Here is a 17,773-nt window from a genome sequence, read left to right as displayed (position 1 = left end):
AAACCTGTTTCAGACATGAAATATTTTATAGATACAAAAAAGCAGGAGGGTTAGATTTACCAATTTTATTTTAGCATACTATCAGAGTTCTTCAATAGAGTCATGGGGGTATATTTAATAAACTGCGATTTTTTTTTAAAAAAAGGAAAGATGTTGCCTAGAGCAACGAATCAGATTCTAGTTGCCCTTTTGTAGAATGTACTAAATAAATAACTAGAATCTGATTGGTTGCTATAGGCAACATCTCCACTTTTTCAAACCCACATTTTAGTAAATATACTCCATGGAGTAGACACATTTGATTAGATTCAAGCAGTGGATTACTAAAGAAGAACAACATCTAGCTAGACCTATGGAAATCCTCCTGATCTGCCACAAACATCAAGAATTCCCATGGACTCTTGATCTGTAACAAGCATCAGGATTTCCCACCAGGTATAGCTCCTTCTGCTTTGAGAAACTAGTGCTTGGTGAGGATTCATGTCTGCCAGCTGGTGGACAGTGAGGGAACAAGTCTATACCGGACTCTAAAAGAAGATCTTACACATCACGACAGTGAAATCTGGGCATACACCCAACTTGAAACACTTCCGATTGAGAATTCATAGAAATAATGTCTTGGGAAGAGACCTAACACAGTGTGAACTCCTCTGTACCAATCGGCAAGAACGAAAAATGTCAGTGGTCGAAAATCTTTTAATACACTGAGGCATCATCCCATAGTATAATCGTCTTAGAAACTCAATATGGTACATATATCCCCAATGTCCTAAGGAAAATGTTCCCCAGGCTCTCTGATAAATGTAATAATCTGATTTCTGAATACAAAACAGTAACTTCTGAGGCATGTTAACAACATCTCTCTTATCCCAGTCAAGTGGAAATCACCAAGTGCAAGATACGTGCAAGTGCATCGCTTTTACACCAAGAGGCACATTCACATCTTGTTAATGCACTTACATGCAGCTCTAAATCAGACTTTTAGTCTCATACTGAAAGAAATGTATTCCCATTTTAGGTCATTATAAGACAATTTGTGTTTATAAATAAGAGAGAGGAATCAGCTTAGCTGTGTAACTACCAGCTAACACGAGGAACATTGGAAAGGTCTAATTCTTATACAACTCAGTATAATTCCACATAATCAGATCCAGCAACTGCAAGCCCTGTCCAAACTTATAAAGAAATGTATAACATATAAAATATGGTATATTGACTATTATTTGATATATTTATCATTAGTGTTTATTATATAATATGGGTTGTTTCAAATATTAGTGTCAGTTTCCAGCATTGAAGGAGTCTTCTTTCTAACAGTATTTAATATTCCAAAATTACAATTTGCCCAGAGCAAATTAGTTAATTTGTAGTTACAAAGTCACCCCCTAGGCCCATGGCTGATTATCCAATAGGCTAACCAGGCTGCAGCCTAGGGCACAAGGCTTTTAGGGGGAGCAACACTCTTGGGGGTACAAAACTGTAACAGGGAAAGGTGCAAACTGAAAATCATTTAAAAATATAAAAGAGTAGTTGTTGTGCAAAGTAAAAAGAAAACCAGAAAGAAAAATGTAGTAAGGTTTTAATCTTAACAAATTCCCATGGTGAAGGCTGAAGACAATGAGTCATCCTTGGGCAGGCGCTTCAGGATAAGAGTGTAGGATAAGGATGGCGACAGGTACAGGTATGTCAACGCCCAGGGCTGCCTTCAGAAAAAATCGGGCCCAGTACGTGCCATCGCAGGGGTGGAGGAATCATTCCCCCTGCGATCATGTGATCTGTCACAGGCAGAGCACATGATCGCAGGGGGAATGAATGCTCCACCCCTGCGATCGGATCCTGGTGCCTGGCTGTCACGGTGACAGCCAGGCTGAAGACAGAATAGCGGAGACCAGCGGCGGGCCCCAGGTAAGTCTGTGCTGAGCTGTTGTACCGGGCCCCCTGGTGAGCCCGGGCCCGGTACAACAGTACCCCCCGTACCCCCCTGATGGCGGCTCTGTCAACGCCCCTCTTCCCATGCACATCTTCACCCTCAGTAGCACTTGTTCATACTTCCATTCTGCTTTTGATTAAAACAAAATGAGTGACAGATTATGGGAACCTTTTAAAAAACCAAGTGATGCTGAGTTTTTGGAAAATATGGGGAACATAAACATTGCTTGAGAGGGAGGGGGGTGAAGGAAGTCGGCTTTTAAATTAAGCAACTGCTTGTTAATTTGGCAGGCGAGGGGGTGCTACGTGCATATTAGCCTAGAGCAGCCTAAACCCATAATCAGGCTGCCTAGGACCATCTCTGCTTTCCACATCATAACAACTGTACACCCAAATTATGTTATTTTATTGTGTTATATTGTCACAGAAATAAACAGAGGCAACTGTTCGCATATTAACTGGAATGACACATCAACAGTTGTCCCAGAGCATGATACATTATTATAAATAATATTGCTGTATGGACTCACTGCTAATACATAGAGCACACACACACTTTATAATGTAATACTAGTAAGTGCTATTTTTGTTTTAGTGATATATATTGACAATGTCTATAGTGACATTGGGCCCACAGTAGATCGCCTGTTATCCTGATTGACCAATCTGAGGCAGCCAGGGCGGTAACTAGGGCTGTGTGATAGGGGGCGACCGTAAAGGGCACAATGCTGAAGGGGGGCGCAGTTTAGGAATATTTTAAGTTCATTTGGTTAAAATTAAGGGCTAGGGGGGGGAGACATTTCTCGCCCCAGGCACTAGAATTCTAAGTTACGGCTCTGGAGGCAGCTATCGTGCCAGTATTTGAATTCCTTGCGACTTGCTGCAGCAACAAATTAAATAATGTTTATGTTCCTGCTAAGCAAAAAGGTATACAAAAAATGTCACAGTACAATAGCAATAATTAATAAGAAATGTATTTCTGTAGTTTAGTTATACTATTCAGTGAAAATTTGGAAAAAAAAAGACCACATTACTCTAACATAGCAATACAGAAGAATAATGATGTCTAGACGTTTACACACGTGAGAGCCTCTTGATGTACTACCACTTGTACACGCAAGAATTTATGTGACGGCTTCCTTATACTAGCAATGGTCGTGATCTCACAGCTTCACTATTTATATGGAGCACTATTTTCCATCTTTCAGCTGAACGTCTTTCATTCCTGAGGAGGGACCTGCTTAGTATCAGCAATAAGGACATGAATCATGGAGCAATGGAAAGGGGCATGTTTATGGAAGCACAATTTAACAGCACTCCGGCAGCTGTTGGGTTAATGAGCTGATGCTGTCAGACGAGTTAATGCTATGACAAGTAATTGCTTAAAGCAGCAATGCTTTTTGGCTTAGCTATGGACCCATTATTACAATATATGATTGGCTGCTGGAGATCACTGAACGAGAATTGCAGAATCAATAACCAATGACAGAATGCTCTTAGTTACTATAATTACAACCGCACTGCTGGCCTCATAACATCTAAACAGCTTCACAGGGGGACGGGGGAAGGGGGGTCTTTCTCGTCTACCAAATTGTAAAGCTAGATCTGCCACGTTCTTCTGAGGTTGTACCCTGGATCTCCAGGACCTGTTGTATTTGTTACTCCCCTGCTCCTTGTGATAAGGGTCAACGCTTCAGATCACTGGCAGCAGAATGAAGGGTTAGCTGAACTGCATGAGGCTGGGTGATTACCGGGAGACTGAGAAAACGACACAACAGCTCTGTGTGAACGTGTTAATAGAGCAACGTTCTGCACATCTTAGCGCAGAGTAAAACTCTGTAGGTCTGATGTGGTCGGTTTCCCCAGTTACTGAGTCTCCCGGACACTGAATCATCAAAATTGGCATCAACACACTGGCTATTATATATCCAAATATAGTAACAGAGAGCTGCCCAGCCCTACATAGCACCCTTTAGTTTTCAAACGGCAGCTACACACATGCTCTATAGAAATGATTCTGCTCCATCAACAACCCTCCTTACCAGTCACACTACCTTATTGTACAGCATCCTTAGCTAATCACATGGCACCACCACACACCACCCTTTTTACTAATCACAGGACCTCCTTAAGCTTCTCTGTGTTTATACACTTTCCAGTGTATGTTACTGAATTTCTGTGGAAGTGTTTGTGCAGCAAAGTCTGTTTTATTTAATTTTCTTGTTTGTATCAGTGCATTTTTCAATTTGTGTGGGATCCCACTGCATGGCATCCCCCAAGAGGCTTTAAAAGCAGGAAAAGCTGAAATAATATTTTCCTACAGAACTGAAAGAGGTTCTGTGTTGTAGCTCATGAGTCACAAACACACACTTACTAACATATGCATATTAACAGCCTGAAATATGCAGAATCACTCTCACGTGCACATTAACACCCCATTTTCGGAATGCTGCCATCTCCTTTTCATAAATCGGTGCATTCATTTAAATTTCTGATAATTTTTTACAAGCTAAATAACAGAATTATTGGAAAATTAATACATTGGTGAAAAAGTGTACTTTATATGCAGGGGCGCACGGAGGATTTGTCAGGGGGGGGTTTCCTCCGCCCCCGGAAAAAAAAATAATCTAGAGACCTGCCGCGCATGCGCGGCAGCGCCGTTTCGGCTGCACTGTAGTATACAGCAGCCGCAGCACTGTCAAAGAAGCGTCCGCAAAGGTGCTGTATACAATACAGCACCGCCGCGGACGCTTCTTAGACAGCGCCGCGGCTGCTATATACTACAGTAGGGCACTTGTAGGGCACTTTTTAGCGGAGGGGGGGTTTCTGGAGACCCAGAAACCCCCCCCCCCCGCCTGCGTGCACCACTGATATGATATATAAAATCAACGTTTAAAATACAAATGCATTGAATGCACCACATCCTATAGTTTGCTCCCCCAAAAATGCAGGTAAAGACAAAATTAACTGGCATCGTCTTTATAAAATTAAATTTTCTTAGCACCACTGTTAAACACAGTACACACTGAGACTGAAATGTTCTCACTGGATTTGTAAATTACAAATTTGTATGAAGAAATGCTAAGTCCATTCTTTACAAATCTTAAGGTGTATTTTACTATGATCTTAGCAGAGATTGTATTCAATCTTCATCCAGGACAGCTCTTGCTCATGTGTGATGTCCCCAGTTTTTAACGGGTCAAAGATAGAAAGGAGGTTACAGGCGTAGCAATGTCAGTGGCGGTAAGAAAGGGGGACGGGTCGGACAGGGAAATCCATCCTTCTTTTTTACAGGTATCCAATCAAGGGGGGGGGGTCAAGACAGGAGGACATTATTGTGGTGCCTACATGGTAGGCAGGACAGACCCTAGTTTTTTTCAATAGAACTGGGTGACATTTGGTAAATGTTATATATTAGCCTTGCATGTCACTTATCTGCCCACTACACGTTCCAAAGCTTTTAATAGAGTGGTGACCAAAATTTTGCCAATTATTTGTCTCAGAGTGATCCTTGATTAGCACAAAGTGTAGCCAATCAGACAGTAAGTGTTTCAGATGATGAATGTGCTCATCTTGTTCACCATGAGACAGTGACCTGGGAAGTTGTGTGATTGCATCATCTGAGGAGGAGAATGGAGGCAGAAACCCATTGACTGAGCATTAGATAGTGGAGGGTCAGGGTCCCATAACATGTCTGATGCAGGTAGTTTGTGGATTCTTATACACCTCTTTATGGGTGCCTCCACCACCTCTGCATCATCTCAAATATCAGGGAACCCAAACTGCCAGAGTGACTCTTTTCTTGCACCAGAAGAGCTAGTGCGCCTGATAGCAAAGAACCCGAGGCTGCTACCATGACTCTCTACGAAAGCTGTACTTATGTCTGTTTTTTTGCATAAGATACGCAATTCGGTATATTGTATACACACAAATAATGCAGCTGTATACACGTGTATGCATATCGATGACTTGCATCTGCATATGTCTGAAGAGGTGGAACGAAGGTGGGCAAGGGGAGGTGGGTGTAGGCAGGGCCGTAATTAGGGCTGTGCGATAGGGGCGACCGCCCAGGGCGCAACGCTGAAGGGGGGCGCAATTTAGGAATATTTTAGGTTAATTTGGTTAAAATTGAGGGCTAGGGGGGCGGCATTTGTCTTTCTCGCCCAGGGCACTAGAATTCTAAGCTACGGCTCTGGGTGTAGGCTAAGTACAGTAAGGGTGTGTTCACATAATTGTGACCCAATTAGATGTTGCCTCATCTGCAGATATGACTTCTAGGAGGTGTACCTCTTGTAGGTGCTGGAGGTCTGGTACAACAGTGATGATGATGACAATCTGGAGCACGATCTTGCTGCTTGTGATTGACTGATTGCATATTGACCCCTCCAGCTGACAGTACTTAATTCATTAGCGTTGTGTCTAGATTAAATGAAGTGTTACTTGATTGGCGTTTGCATTTGGACTGCTGCAGGAAAGTAGATTCCCATATGAGTTTTAAAGGATAAAACAACAGATGTTAGCATTTATTTAATTTATATTTTGTATTTGTATTTAATTACGTTTTATGTTGAAAATGTGCTTTTCACATGTTTTAATAACACTTTCAAAAATACTATTCACTCTTATGTGTTTGACACTTCATTACATTATTAATTATGTAAAATTAGGGTAATGAGACTTTAGTATTTACTCCAAAACTGTCTCTATACCATGCGCTATCATGGGGCGTAACTATACACACTTCTGTAGATGCGTCTGACTGAACCTAGCATGTAAATACACTTTTTTACATTTGTCCTTTTCCTACATACATTCTAGGGCTCATGTAAAGATGAAACGTATGCCCAACATTCAAGACCTTTCAGTTCTGCTTTGCGCATGGCAGGAATGTAGTTTCATGTAAGGTGCACTTGCAGCCCACACCTCCTTAGAAGGTGGAACAGGGGCATGTAAGTGTGAAGTAAAGCAATGCTGAGTTGGCCACATCTCCAGATACACCTGTTTCCAGGTATTTTCTTAAGATTCGTGAAACCCAACATAATCAAGAAAATGCTATTTTATGGCCCACGTGTTACGTGAACATTCCGGCCGCAAACTGCTCTTAACTCTACATGAGACCCACTGAGAGCACTTATGCCCAGCTCCCAACAGTTTTGCTTTTAAAGTCTAATTCAGAGTAGGCATGTGTGCAGGAGAGCACACATCACCAGACACTGTAGTTTAGTACTGCACTATATCTCATACAACCCACTTCTCTGTACTGTGGCCAAGAAAGGGAATGTGTCTGCAATGCTGTCTGCCAATCTCTATGACATATTGCATGATACAGTGTTTAGGCGGGCACGCCATCTAGCTTTCAACAAGCAGATTGTTAGAAAACAGGGGGCACAAGTTATTCGAAAATAGACAAAGCAAAATCAATTCTGGTGACATGTTAGAGGGCTCAAACTATAATGTTTGTGAAATCTTTAATTAGTTAGAATAATTTGCAACATGGAAGTGTGATTGGTAAATATTTGTTTTTGCATGTAATATTTAGGAACAAACTCAGAGAACTGTATTACATACAAGTGATTTATCATACATAGTCTCAATTGTCTATGTAGTTATTGCATAAGTAGGTGCTTCTACTGTATAAATATGATCACTTTTTGCCACAGATTAATACCAGAATTGTAGTGTTAAACATATCTGAAAAGTGGCGCCTTTATAATTGCCCCCTATTGTTTCTGAAATGTACCGTAACAGTATTATATACATTCCACTACAGAAAGCCCAATAAACAAATAATTAGATGTTAAGATGTCACAAATTAATAACACGTTTTCAGTTTCCTGGCTTTTTTTAAACACTTAGTAAGCCATTCTTATACATTGAATTGCAGGGAGTGTGGCATTATCAGTTATTATACAGGCACACCTGTGCTAACTGGGGCCTTCACTGCAAACACAAAACAATGGACAACTATGAAAGCTACACAGACCATATGTTGGCTCTATAGGAATAATTCACAGACCTAAAGCCTTATCATGCATGTCTAAAATGCATATTTTGGAAATATGCATGCTGAAGGCATTTGCATATATAATGAATGCTAAACACAGGGCCGTAATTAGGGCTGTGCGATAGGGGCGTCCGCCCAGGGCGCAATGCTGAAGGTGGGGAATTTATGAATATTTTAGGTTCATTTGGTCAGGGCTGTCTCTTCCATTGGGACCTTGCGGTCACATCAGCGGTGATCCGGCTCCCTCCCTGGTCCCCTCTTCCATGTTGTGCTCGCAGTGAATGCTGGGCGTGATGTCACATTCACTGCAACCACAGCACGGAAGAGGGCAGAAGAGACTCAGCGGCGCGGAAAAAAGAAGAGGATCGGACTTAAGGTAAGTTAAGGGGGCCCCTATATATATATATATATATATATATATATATATATATATATGTATATGTAAAAATAAAGTGATTATATATATATAATCAGGTTTTTTTTACATATATTGTTTTTTTACACACACACTATTTATATATATATATCTATATTTTTTTTTTTAGGGGCCCGGTACACTGCATTGCCCGGGGACCCATAAAGTAGTTAAGGTGGCCCTGCATTTGGTTAAAGTTAAGGGCTAGGGGGGCGGCAGTTTTCTTTCTCACCCCAGGCGCTAAAATTTTAAGTTCCGGCTCTGGGTAAACATTCCCCCATCAGGTCTTATGCACATCTGTAAATGCAGTCGTGTAAGTAACTACTGGCATAGCAGCCCATGTGACTGCTGTGGGACCCAGCAGAGAGGTTGGGGCCCAATGATGCGCTTCCATCGGCTCCAGAAACATGCCGGTGCATGTCTCGCTTGAGCTCTCAGTTCCACTATGATAATTCTTATCATAGTGAAACTGAAACTCTAAATGGGGCTATACTGCACATGGCCCGGCCCCTGCTTAAACTCAGAACAACACAACTAGGGCCTATGGAGTGATAAGTAGAATGCAGCCCAGCCCACACTCCAAACGTTGTTATGGGATCCATTAATTGCTGGTTTTGCCCTTGAGTACAATGTGATGAAAAACACAGGTTTTTCGAAGTGTCCTTGTCATTGTTATTATTCTTATCACTTACCATACAGCATTTTAGAAAGTAGCATATAGCTTTAAATATGTGCATGAACCCATTCACACATACTTCATGTGTATCTGTAAAACATGTATTTATGTTACATACTCATAAGCTGCTCGGATTTATCATGAAGAGTATAATATGTATCTGTTCTTCATGGAACATTAATGTTCCATCTAAAAAATACCCTGTCCTGACAGTTTCTGTAATTATTGTCTTCTCACTCTTGTAGTAATCTAGACATCCAGGTAGGGATTGATGTTCCCAGCTGATCTTTTCCTTTAAATGACTGGAGTGAAAATGATACCCTTCAGGGGCTGTACGGGTGGCCCTCTAACCTATAAAAGGGCAGCACATTACCATTAATGCATGTAATCAAAGAAAGAGACACCTATGTGTAAGAACATATCAGCAGACATTTTAAACAAGAACAACAATCTATAAAAAGCAAATCTGACAATAAAGCAGGAAGGAGCTGGAGGCCGCAGGTGAAGGCTCGGAGGGCCGCATGTGGTCATAGGGCCGCATGTGGTCATAGGGCCGCCTGATGCCCCTCATTGACCTTAAACAAAGGGGAATATTTGAAACAACACTCATTCAGCAGAAGTAAGGTGACATTTCTGAAGAGGTTTTAAAATCTTTGCGTAGACATTAAGTTATTCTTAGAACCAATAAGATTGAGGGAGGTGTTACAAATGCTTTGCTGAATGCTGAGTCTTTCCAGCATTCTAAGAGATAAAACAATATGAAGGGACAGGAAAACCACACGTCTCACTAAGCACAGTTTGCCAGTACTCCAGATTTAGAATGCTGCCTGTTTCTAAGGATTCTGAAAATGCTTGTTTGGGATCATCTTAAGGATAACCACATGGACCCATGAGATGAGATTTGTGATATTAGCTGCCATGTAGCAAACGTAAAGCTTATTCATAAATCGGATATGTGTTCCTGCAACAGTACTAAATAAATGCGTATAGTAAATAAAAGTATAAAACCCAAACATAAATCTCAGCATATATATATATATATATATATATATATATATATACACACAAGTTAACCTATGCATGATACTCATGCATTCTAGTCAAATCAAGCTACTTAAGGTGTCAAAAAGCTTCTTGTCATGAATTTGGGCCTAGCCCAGGCCTCCTCAGGGGAAGAGCGTTACTTCCCGACGCAAGCGCCCTTTTTTAACGTGGTTTTGTCCACATGTCACCACCTCATCATTTTTCTCCATCACCTCATCCTTCATCTTCATCGCCACATCCTTCATCAAGCTACTTAAGGTGTTAAAAACTCCCCACTGTCACCCCCGGCAACCACCAACCACTCCCAACTGCCACTTCTCCTTCAAGAAATATATAGGTCAGTGTATAACTCTGCCCAGCAGGTGGCGCTGCAGCTTGGTTTTTTTTTTCACACACGCCACTAGGCATTTATATAGTAGATAGATATATATATATATATATATATATATATATATATATATATATATATATATATAATGTCTGTATTTACCCTTTATAGCTGCTTACAAAAATACACTGTGTCTGTCAGTGAGGTCGAGTGAAATGGTGTACTGCTAACATTCTGTAACTCCATGCCCCCTAAACAGTCTAGTTTTGGCCCATATGTTTGCCAATTTTTCAAATTAATATACATGACTTATTCAGGTTTGGACCACTGTATGGTGAGGGTATTAATGCTGAATAACAAAGTAGTTTCAGATGCAAACTTTTACTTGGTATCTCGGCTGTGGTAAGCTCCATCACACTGTACCCCCTCCATATCACACTGTCCCCCCACCATCACACTGTGCCCCCTCCATCACACTGTGCCCCCTCCATATCACACTGTACCCCCATCATCACACTGTGCCCCCTCCATATCACACTGTACCCCCACCATCACACTGTGCCACCTTTGTAGTACACTGTGCCATCATTCATCAACCCTTCATATCACATTGTGCCCTCATTCTTCACACTGTGCCCACTCCATCCTTACCCTCTGCCCTCATTCATCACACTCTACCCCTCTGTTCTATACTTACCTTTCTATGACCTTCTTTCTTCTGTCTTCTTCTCTTCCTCTTCTTCCTTTCTTCTGTGTTCTGGCTCCTCTCTGCTACCTGCTCCATCCTCGCTGCCTATCGGGCATGACATGATTATGTCCCAACAGTCAGAATGGATCAGAGAGCAGAGAGAAGCAGGGAGCTGTCGATGTCGGATGCAGCACCGGTGGCCACACTTACAAATAACTTCTTAATATGTTGTTTTTCTTTCACTATTACAGGACAGCACCAGACAAGGAAACCTGACCCACAGAGGAATATGGACTCCAGCCTGCACATGACATTCATCTCTTCTCAAAGTTCTGGTCTCCTGTTTCTTGCAACTGGTGAAACCCAGTATCTGCTACTGGAGCTGGTCAATGGGACCATTAGGGTGAGACATAGCATCCTAGACTATCCTAGACTAGCATCCTAGACTGGGGGATGACATTGGTGGTGGACAGACCCCCTTAAACTTGACCTCTTCCAACCAGTACAAAATGCTCTGCTACCAATTTTGCCACATCATTTATTATTGCAGTAACCTCTGCTGGATTAATTAACTGACATGTTTGTGTTAAAGCAGCATACCTAATAAATGAATCCAGCCCAGGCCGCTGCAATAATACATTTTTGAACAAATAATTTTTTATTGGGTGGAAGGGGTCACGTAGAAAACTTTATTTGATGTATTTAACTGTTACAATTTATGATTTATTTTCTTTTTCATGAAAGCCATTAGATCTGAAGCAGAGTTGTTTGTTTTCATTGCACATGGATGTGACACTCTATCCATGCAATAGATAGAGCAGTTTTATGGTATACCCAAGGTCAATAGAAATAAACAACTCGATGTGCTCTAAAGACTTTGGTGAAAAACACAGCAGGAAGCAAGATAAACTATTCATCCAATTAGTATTTAATACAAACTGCACTAGGGCATGTACAAATTTTCTTATTGTTGAAACCCCTTTAATCAAAGAAGTTATTTTGTATATAATATATGGAACAAAGCACATAATCTCACTTTTTGTGCAGCATATAAATAAATGTTGTAACAAATAGAGTAAACTAAAATAAGAATAATAATAAATAATAAAATCATGGCACAGTTCCGGTGATGCTTCATTGAAAAGAACCCGCAGGGTACTTCTAACATCTTCTTTCCTCCTCTAATAACACCCCATCAAAGCCAAGCACACCTGACACTGGTACAGTATTGCAAGGTCTAACATTACAGGCACATCTCACAATTGTCTGGGAATCAGGTCCTCATTCCACAGTACATTGGTACAATCCCCTCAAATCAGGACTGGCCTTTCTAAATCGGGACAGTTGGGAGCTATTGAATTATAGAAAGTATGGGGCTTAAAAGAAGTAAGCAAGATATCAGAAAGTGGGAATGATACAGAGATCACAGATATACAGACACGGAGTGAAAACACAGAAAATCACGGTTAGAAAAATTGTCATTAATAAAGATAGAAACATTTTTGACAAGCCCTTACGTATCATACAGTGTTATGATTGACGGATAGAGAGCATACAGCAGTGATTCTCAGACTTGACTCACTAAATGAGTACAGGTTGGCACACCATTGACAGAGTAAACGCAGCAGGTAAAGGATTTAAGTGGTGCGACAGGGAGATGTAACGTAAATAACTACAAAGAACTTATAAATAGAGAATATGTCATTGAAACAACTAAGTAAAATACAGAGAGACACCGGGATGTACAGTACATTTCCAGAAGCAGAGACAAAAAAGGTTCCAACACTTATATTAGCAAATATATGCAGGACAGTGGGACGCACACTCACACATACAAACACAAACTTCCGGTATAAAGCAGTATTTTCCTATAATACTAATTAAAACCAGATGTGGTGCTGTGGGATTTAGAAATTATCCTTAACTACCCCCATCTGTCCATGCAAGCACACACAGGCTCACATAACCCTAAAGCCAGACACACACTGTTCTGCACACAAATACCCACAGCTTATATACGCATTGCAGACAAACTTTTCTGTCATACGTGCTGTAATGTAGTGCATATGGGCACATTTCTATTCTTATATTTGTTTTTCAACCATACCTAATGTACATTTTAGATTTTGATACAGTGTCATGTATGCTTTCACTATGCAAAAACATTTGATAGACAGATATTTCAATATAACATCGATAGGTAAATTGATAGATGAGGCATGCTGAATATACATAAGTATACTCAGAATGTAAGCTACAAGCCGCCCCAACAGCACTTAGCAATTATTCACTTCACCATCTGTGCTCTCCTTATGAAAAATCTTTACATACCCAGGCAGACAAAAACATCTACAATGAGAGCAGATACATTTGATATTCATGATATAACTGGAAGACCCCAACAAGCTTACTGTAATAATCTGCTAAGAAATAGTCAACCTAATCTAAGTCAGGGAAGAATATATACAGCATAGCACACTTCATGTATTCTTGTCTAATTTGGTATGTACTTACATACATATGCACAACCACCCACCCTCACTGCCTCTCCCACACACACACACACACACATAAAGATAAAATGTACAAACATAGTAAGTCCTTTGCATTGTAACATGTCCTATTGTTTTTTTCTACAGACCCGTTTGAAAAGAGGTTTAGGAGAATCCATTTTGAACTCCCCAACATCGATGAGTCTGAAAAACAGTGAGACCCACAAACTAGATTTAGTGGTTACGGAATCCCAGATGTCTTTAACACTCAACAACTTCACCAGTATTATGGACCTCCCATGGCCCCCACAGAAGCTGTACATAGACCATAGCATCTTTCTTGGTGGAAATAGTGGAAATAGCATTCCACACAATTTGCAGGACATTCCTACTTTTCATGGCTGTATCCTGGAGGCCAAATTTGATAACACGGACCTACTCTCTGGAAATCTTCCTCAAGTAGAGTTGAATGGAAATTGGGAAAATTGCCATTTAGAATTCCTGACTAACTCTGCATTGTCTTTTGGATTCCTGGGACCACATTCATATGTAAAGTTTCCAAGTTGGGATATCAAAACACATGGATCTATTCAAATAACCCTTGAGACCTCCAGACCAGGTCGCGCACCCCTCATTTATCAATCTGGACCACAGGGAGCATACTTATATGTTGAGATTGCTGGAGGTCACCTGCAAGGAACACTGGATACAGGGGTATCTGCTGTTAAAATTCAAAACATGGTGTACATAAGTGATAGTCGGCCACATACTGTTCAAATTTCTGTGGATAACTCTAAAATTCAGATTATTGTGGACAAAACTTCCTCACAGGTCTCTCTTGATAGTCTGGGACAAAAATGGGATTTCTATGGCAATCTTTATCTTGGAGGGGTGGATCAGATCACATTAACTAAGATTAGGAAAGGTCCACTTGGTAAGATATTCATAGATGACATGGAATATAAGTCTTTCTCTGGCTGCCTCTCAGACTTTAAGATAAACAACATAAAGAGGGGAATACAGGATGCTTTGGTTATTAAAGATGTTACAGATGGTTGTCATGAGTATGATGACTATGTTGAATATGAAGGAGACACTACATCTGTTCCTCCCACCACTACTACAGGGCCTACAATTTTTAGAAGTCTTCCTGACAATTGCAAATTGGAACCCAATAATCCGAACTCAACCTCTCTCTTGAGTCCTAAGCCCTTGCCAGTGACAAGAGGAGGCTTTTCTGTCTTGGAGTGGAAATATGTCCAACCCACAATTGACTTGGCCAAATTTGGAATACGTAAATCTCAGATAGTGTTCACCATTGTTGGTAAGACTCAACATGGACAACTGGAGATTGAGATCCCTGGCGTGGAAGCCAGACGGAAATTTACGTTGCTAGATGTCAGCAATAAAAGAGTGCGATATGTTCATGATGGGTCAGAGTCTCATAAAGACCAACTGATTTTAGAGATGTCACTGGCCAATAGCATAAATGTTCCTGAGTGTCTGAGAAAGACGCAACGTTACAATCTTACAATAAATATTTCTGCTTCAACAGCTATACCTGTAATAGAGTTTCCTAAAGGGAATACATTAGGGATGTTATCGCATGGATTGATGGTTTTAACAATGGATATTATTAAGGTCACAGACTCAGATACACCATGTGACCTGCTCATCATTTTTGTCACTGGAAATTCCAAAGGAGGGAATGTAGAACTTCAACACAAGCCTGGAGAAGCCATTAGTGAATTCTCCTGCAGGGATTTAGAAAAAGGCCAAGTGGTCTTTATTCATACGTTTGGACAACAGGTTCAGCTCACAATTCAAGCCAGTGATGGAACATCAAGAAGCTCCCCAGAACATGTCAGCTTTTTAGTGCTGGAGACTCAAATGAACATAACTCAGAAAGTAATAGTTGTATCCCAGGGAGAATTTGCACTAATTAGTCCTTCAAACCTACCTGTAGTGACCAATGCAGATAAACTAGGAGTAGAAATCATATATCAATTAGTTGAGCACCCCAGTCTAGGGGTGGTACAGAGATTGGTGTCTGAAGACAATTGGAAAGTAACAGAGGCTTTCAGGCAAAGTGACTTGGAAACAGCTGGTGTAAGGTATCTCAGTACAGTTGCAGAACTTAGAGAGGAAGAGGTAAGTGAAGATCTTAAAATCCAGCTGAAACTAGAAACACAAGTACTGAGTAATAACACATTTCGAGTCAAAGTGAAGAGGTCAAGTGTACAGATGATGAGGATTATCCCTCTAAATGTGGGAAGGAAACGTAAAGTGAATCTCACAGAAAAGCATCTACAGGTAGACACAAGCATGCAGGGCCATGAGCTGGCATCATTTACATATTTGATTTCTCAAACTCCCAGGAAAGGAAATTTGCTATTTGATGGACAGAGGCTTATGGAAGGTTCTCATTTTACCCAGGAAGACCTGGGGAATGAGCGAGTCAGTTATGCAGCTACAGTCCAAAATTCAAAGGATATGGAAGATGAGTTTCAATTCCAAGTGTTATACGGCAGCAAGAAATCCCCAGTCCACACATACAAAATTCTGATTGGTGCAGATCCAGATGCTCCACAACTTAATAATCAACTATTGCATGTACTAGAGGGTGGGGAAGAGGCAATAACCCCAGACCATCTTTTTCTAAAAAGCGGTAGCAGTTCTAGTTTCATTTATGAAGTAATAGATGGCCCTCAATATGGGATGTTAATTCGGAAGGGAAATCCACAGTTCGGTGATCCTAGAGAAGAAGGAATAACAGAATTCACAAATGAAGATATTTTTGATGGGCTTATTTTTTACCAGCATGATGGCTCAGAAACCACAGAGGATGATATACCATTTGTAGCCTCTAGGCAGCAGGAAGGTAGTGCCTCTGATATCAGTGGAGAAGGAGAGGATGAAGAATCGGAGGTGGTGAGAGGAGTTTTCCGAGTTTCTATTCAGCCTGTTAATGACAATCCCCCCTTGCAAACAGTGCAGAAAGTGTTCACTGTGGTTCGTGATGGACAGAAGTTGTTAACTACCAATGATATTGCATTCTTAGACCCAGACTCAGGATCAACAGACTCACAGATAGTACTAGTTAGGTATGGAGTACCATTTGGGAAAATCGTATTTTTGGATGACCCATCACTCGTAGTTGTGAGATTCACACAAGAGGATCTCAGAAGACACAGAATTCTATTTCTGCATAGTGGTCCTGACCTGGGTTATATACAGTTACGGGTGTCTGATGGGCTACATCATCTTACCACTATTTTAGAGGTCCAAGCCTCTGACCCTTACATCCATATTGCTAATATTACCACTCTGAATGTGCTTTCAGGAGGGAAAGGCACCCTGACAGCCGCAAGTCTCAAACTGGAGACCAACTTGGATTTACGTACAGAAGATGAAGTTAAGTATTACATCAGTACTAAACCAAGATGGGGTGAAGTTTTGAAGGGAGGAAAACTCACAGATACATTTTCACAACAAGATTTGGCAGATGGATTAATAGTTTATCAGCACCGTGGAGAGGGGATTAACAGGGATCATTTCAGGATTTCAGTCGAGGCTAACCAGGTGGTGGCAGTGGGTGACATCAAAGTACAAGTAATCTCCAATTCTCCACCTGTGACTCTAAATGTCATACATAATGAGAAAGTTTACATCTTTCAGGGAGAGGCAGCAGAGATCAAGAAGGAGTATCTTATGGTGAGTTTGTTACATTAACACACTGAAAATGATTGTTTATAATATATTACATGCTTGTAACCAGTGTTGAGGAAAAACAACAACCTTCTTTTGATCATGGGATGTCTGTTATGTTTCCCTTCCATACATGTGTAAGGCCATAAATATGTGTTATATGTGGCTAAAGGGGTGTCGTGATTTCTCAGCAATCGGCAGCTCTAGCTGTTATTACTGTGAAATCATTTTGCATTAAACAATCCTTTGGTTATGAGTGGCTATTTGTACATTTACACATCAATGACTGATCACAAAAAAACAATAATAGAGACAGCAGTCCACTTTCTTACAATGGTCAAATCAGTGCCAAATTCCAGGTGGTGAATGATGACAATCTAACATCTTCTAGTGCTTATAAAAGTCCATGCTTTAATTATTATCTGTTTAGTCACCGAAAAATCAAAGTGAAACAAAATTATATTGTAGTAAACAATATACTTTAGCAAA

General features: G+C 40.7%; 1 protein-coding gene across 1 annotated transcript in view; it reads left to right on the top strand.

The window, feature by feature from the left end:
• CSPG4 (chondroitin sulfate proteoglycan 4) overlaps nt 1-17,773 on the top strand; it is a 98,357-nt gene that overhangs the window by 28,761 nt on the left and 51,823 nt on the right. The window contains exons 2-3 of the mRNA XM_075208267.1: nt 11,336-11,487; nt 13,724-17,290. Of these exons, the coding sequence (XP_075064368.1) occupies nt 11,336-11,487; nt 13,724-17,290 (3,719 nt within the window). The remainder of the gene's footprint in view (nt 1-11,335; nt 11,488-13,723; nt 17,291-17,773) is intronic.

Source organism: Mixophyes fleayi, chromosome 4, assembly GCF_038048845.1.
Source record: "Mixophyes fleayi isolate aMixFle1 chromosome 4, aMixFle1.hap1, whole genome shotgun sequence".
NCBI classification, from domain to species: Eukaryota; Metazoa; Chordata; class Amphibia; order Anura; family Limnodynastidae; genus Mixophyes; species Mixophyes fleayi.
Note: the sequence above shows the minus strand (reverse complement) of the source record. Positions and strands in the feature narration are given on the sequence as shown.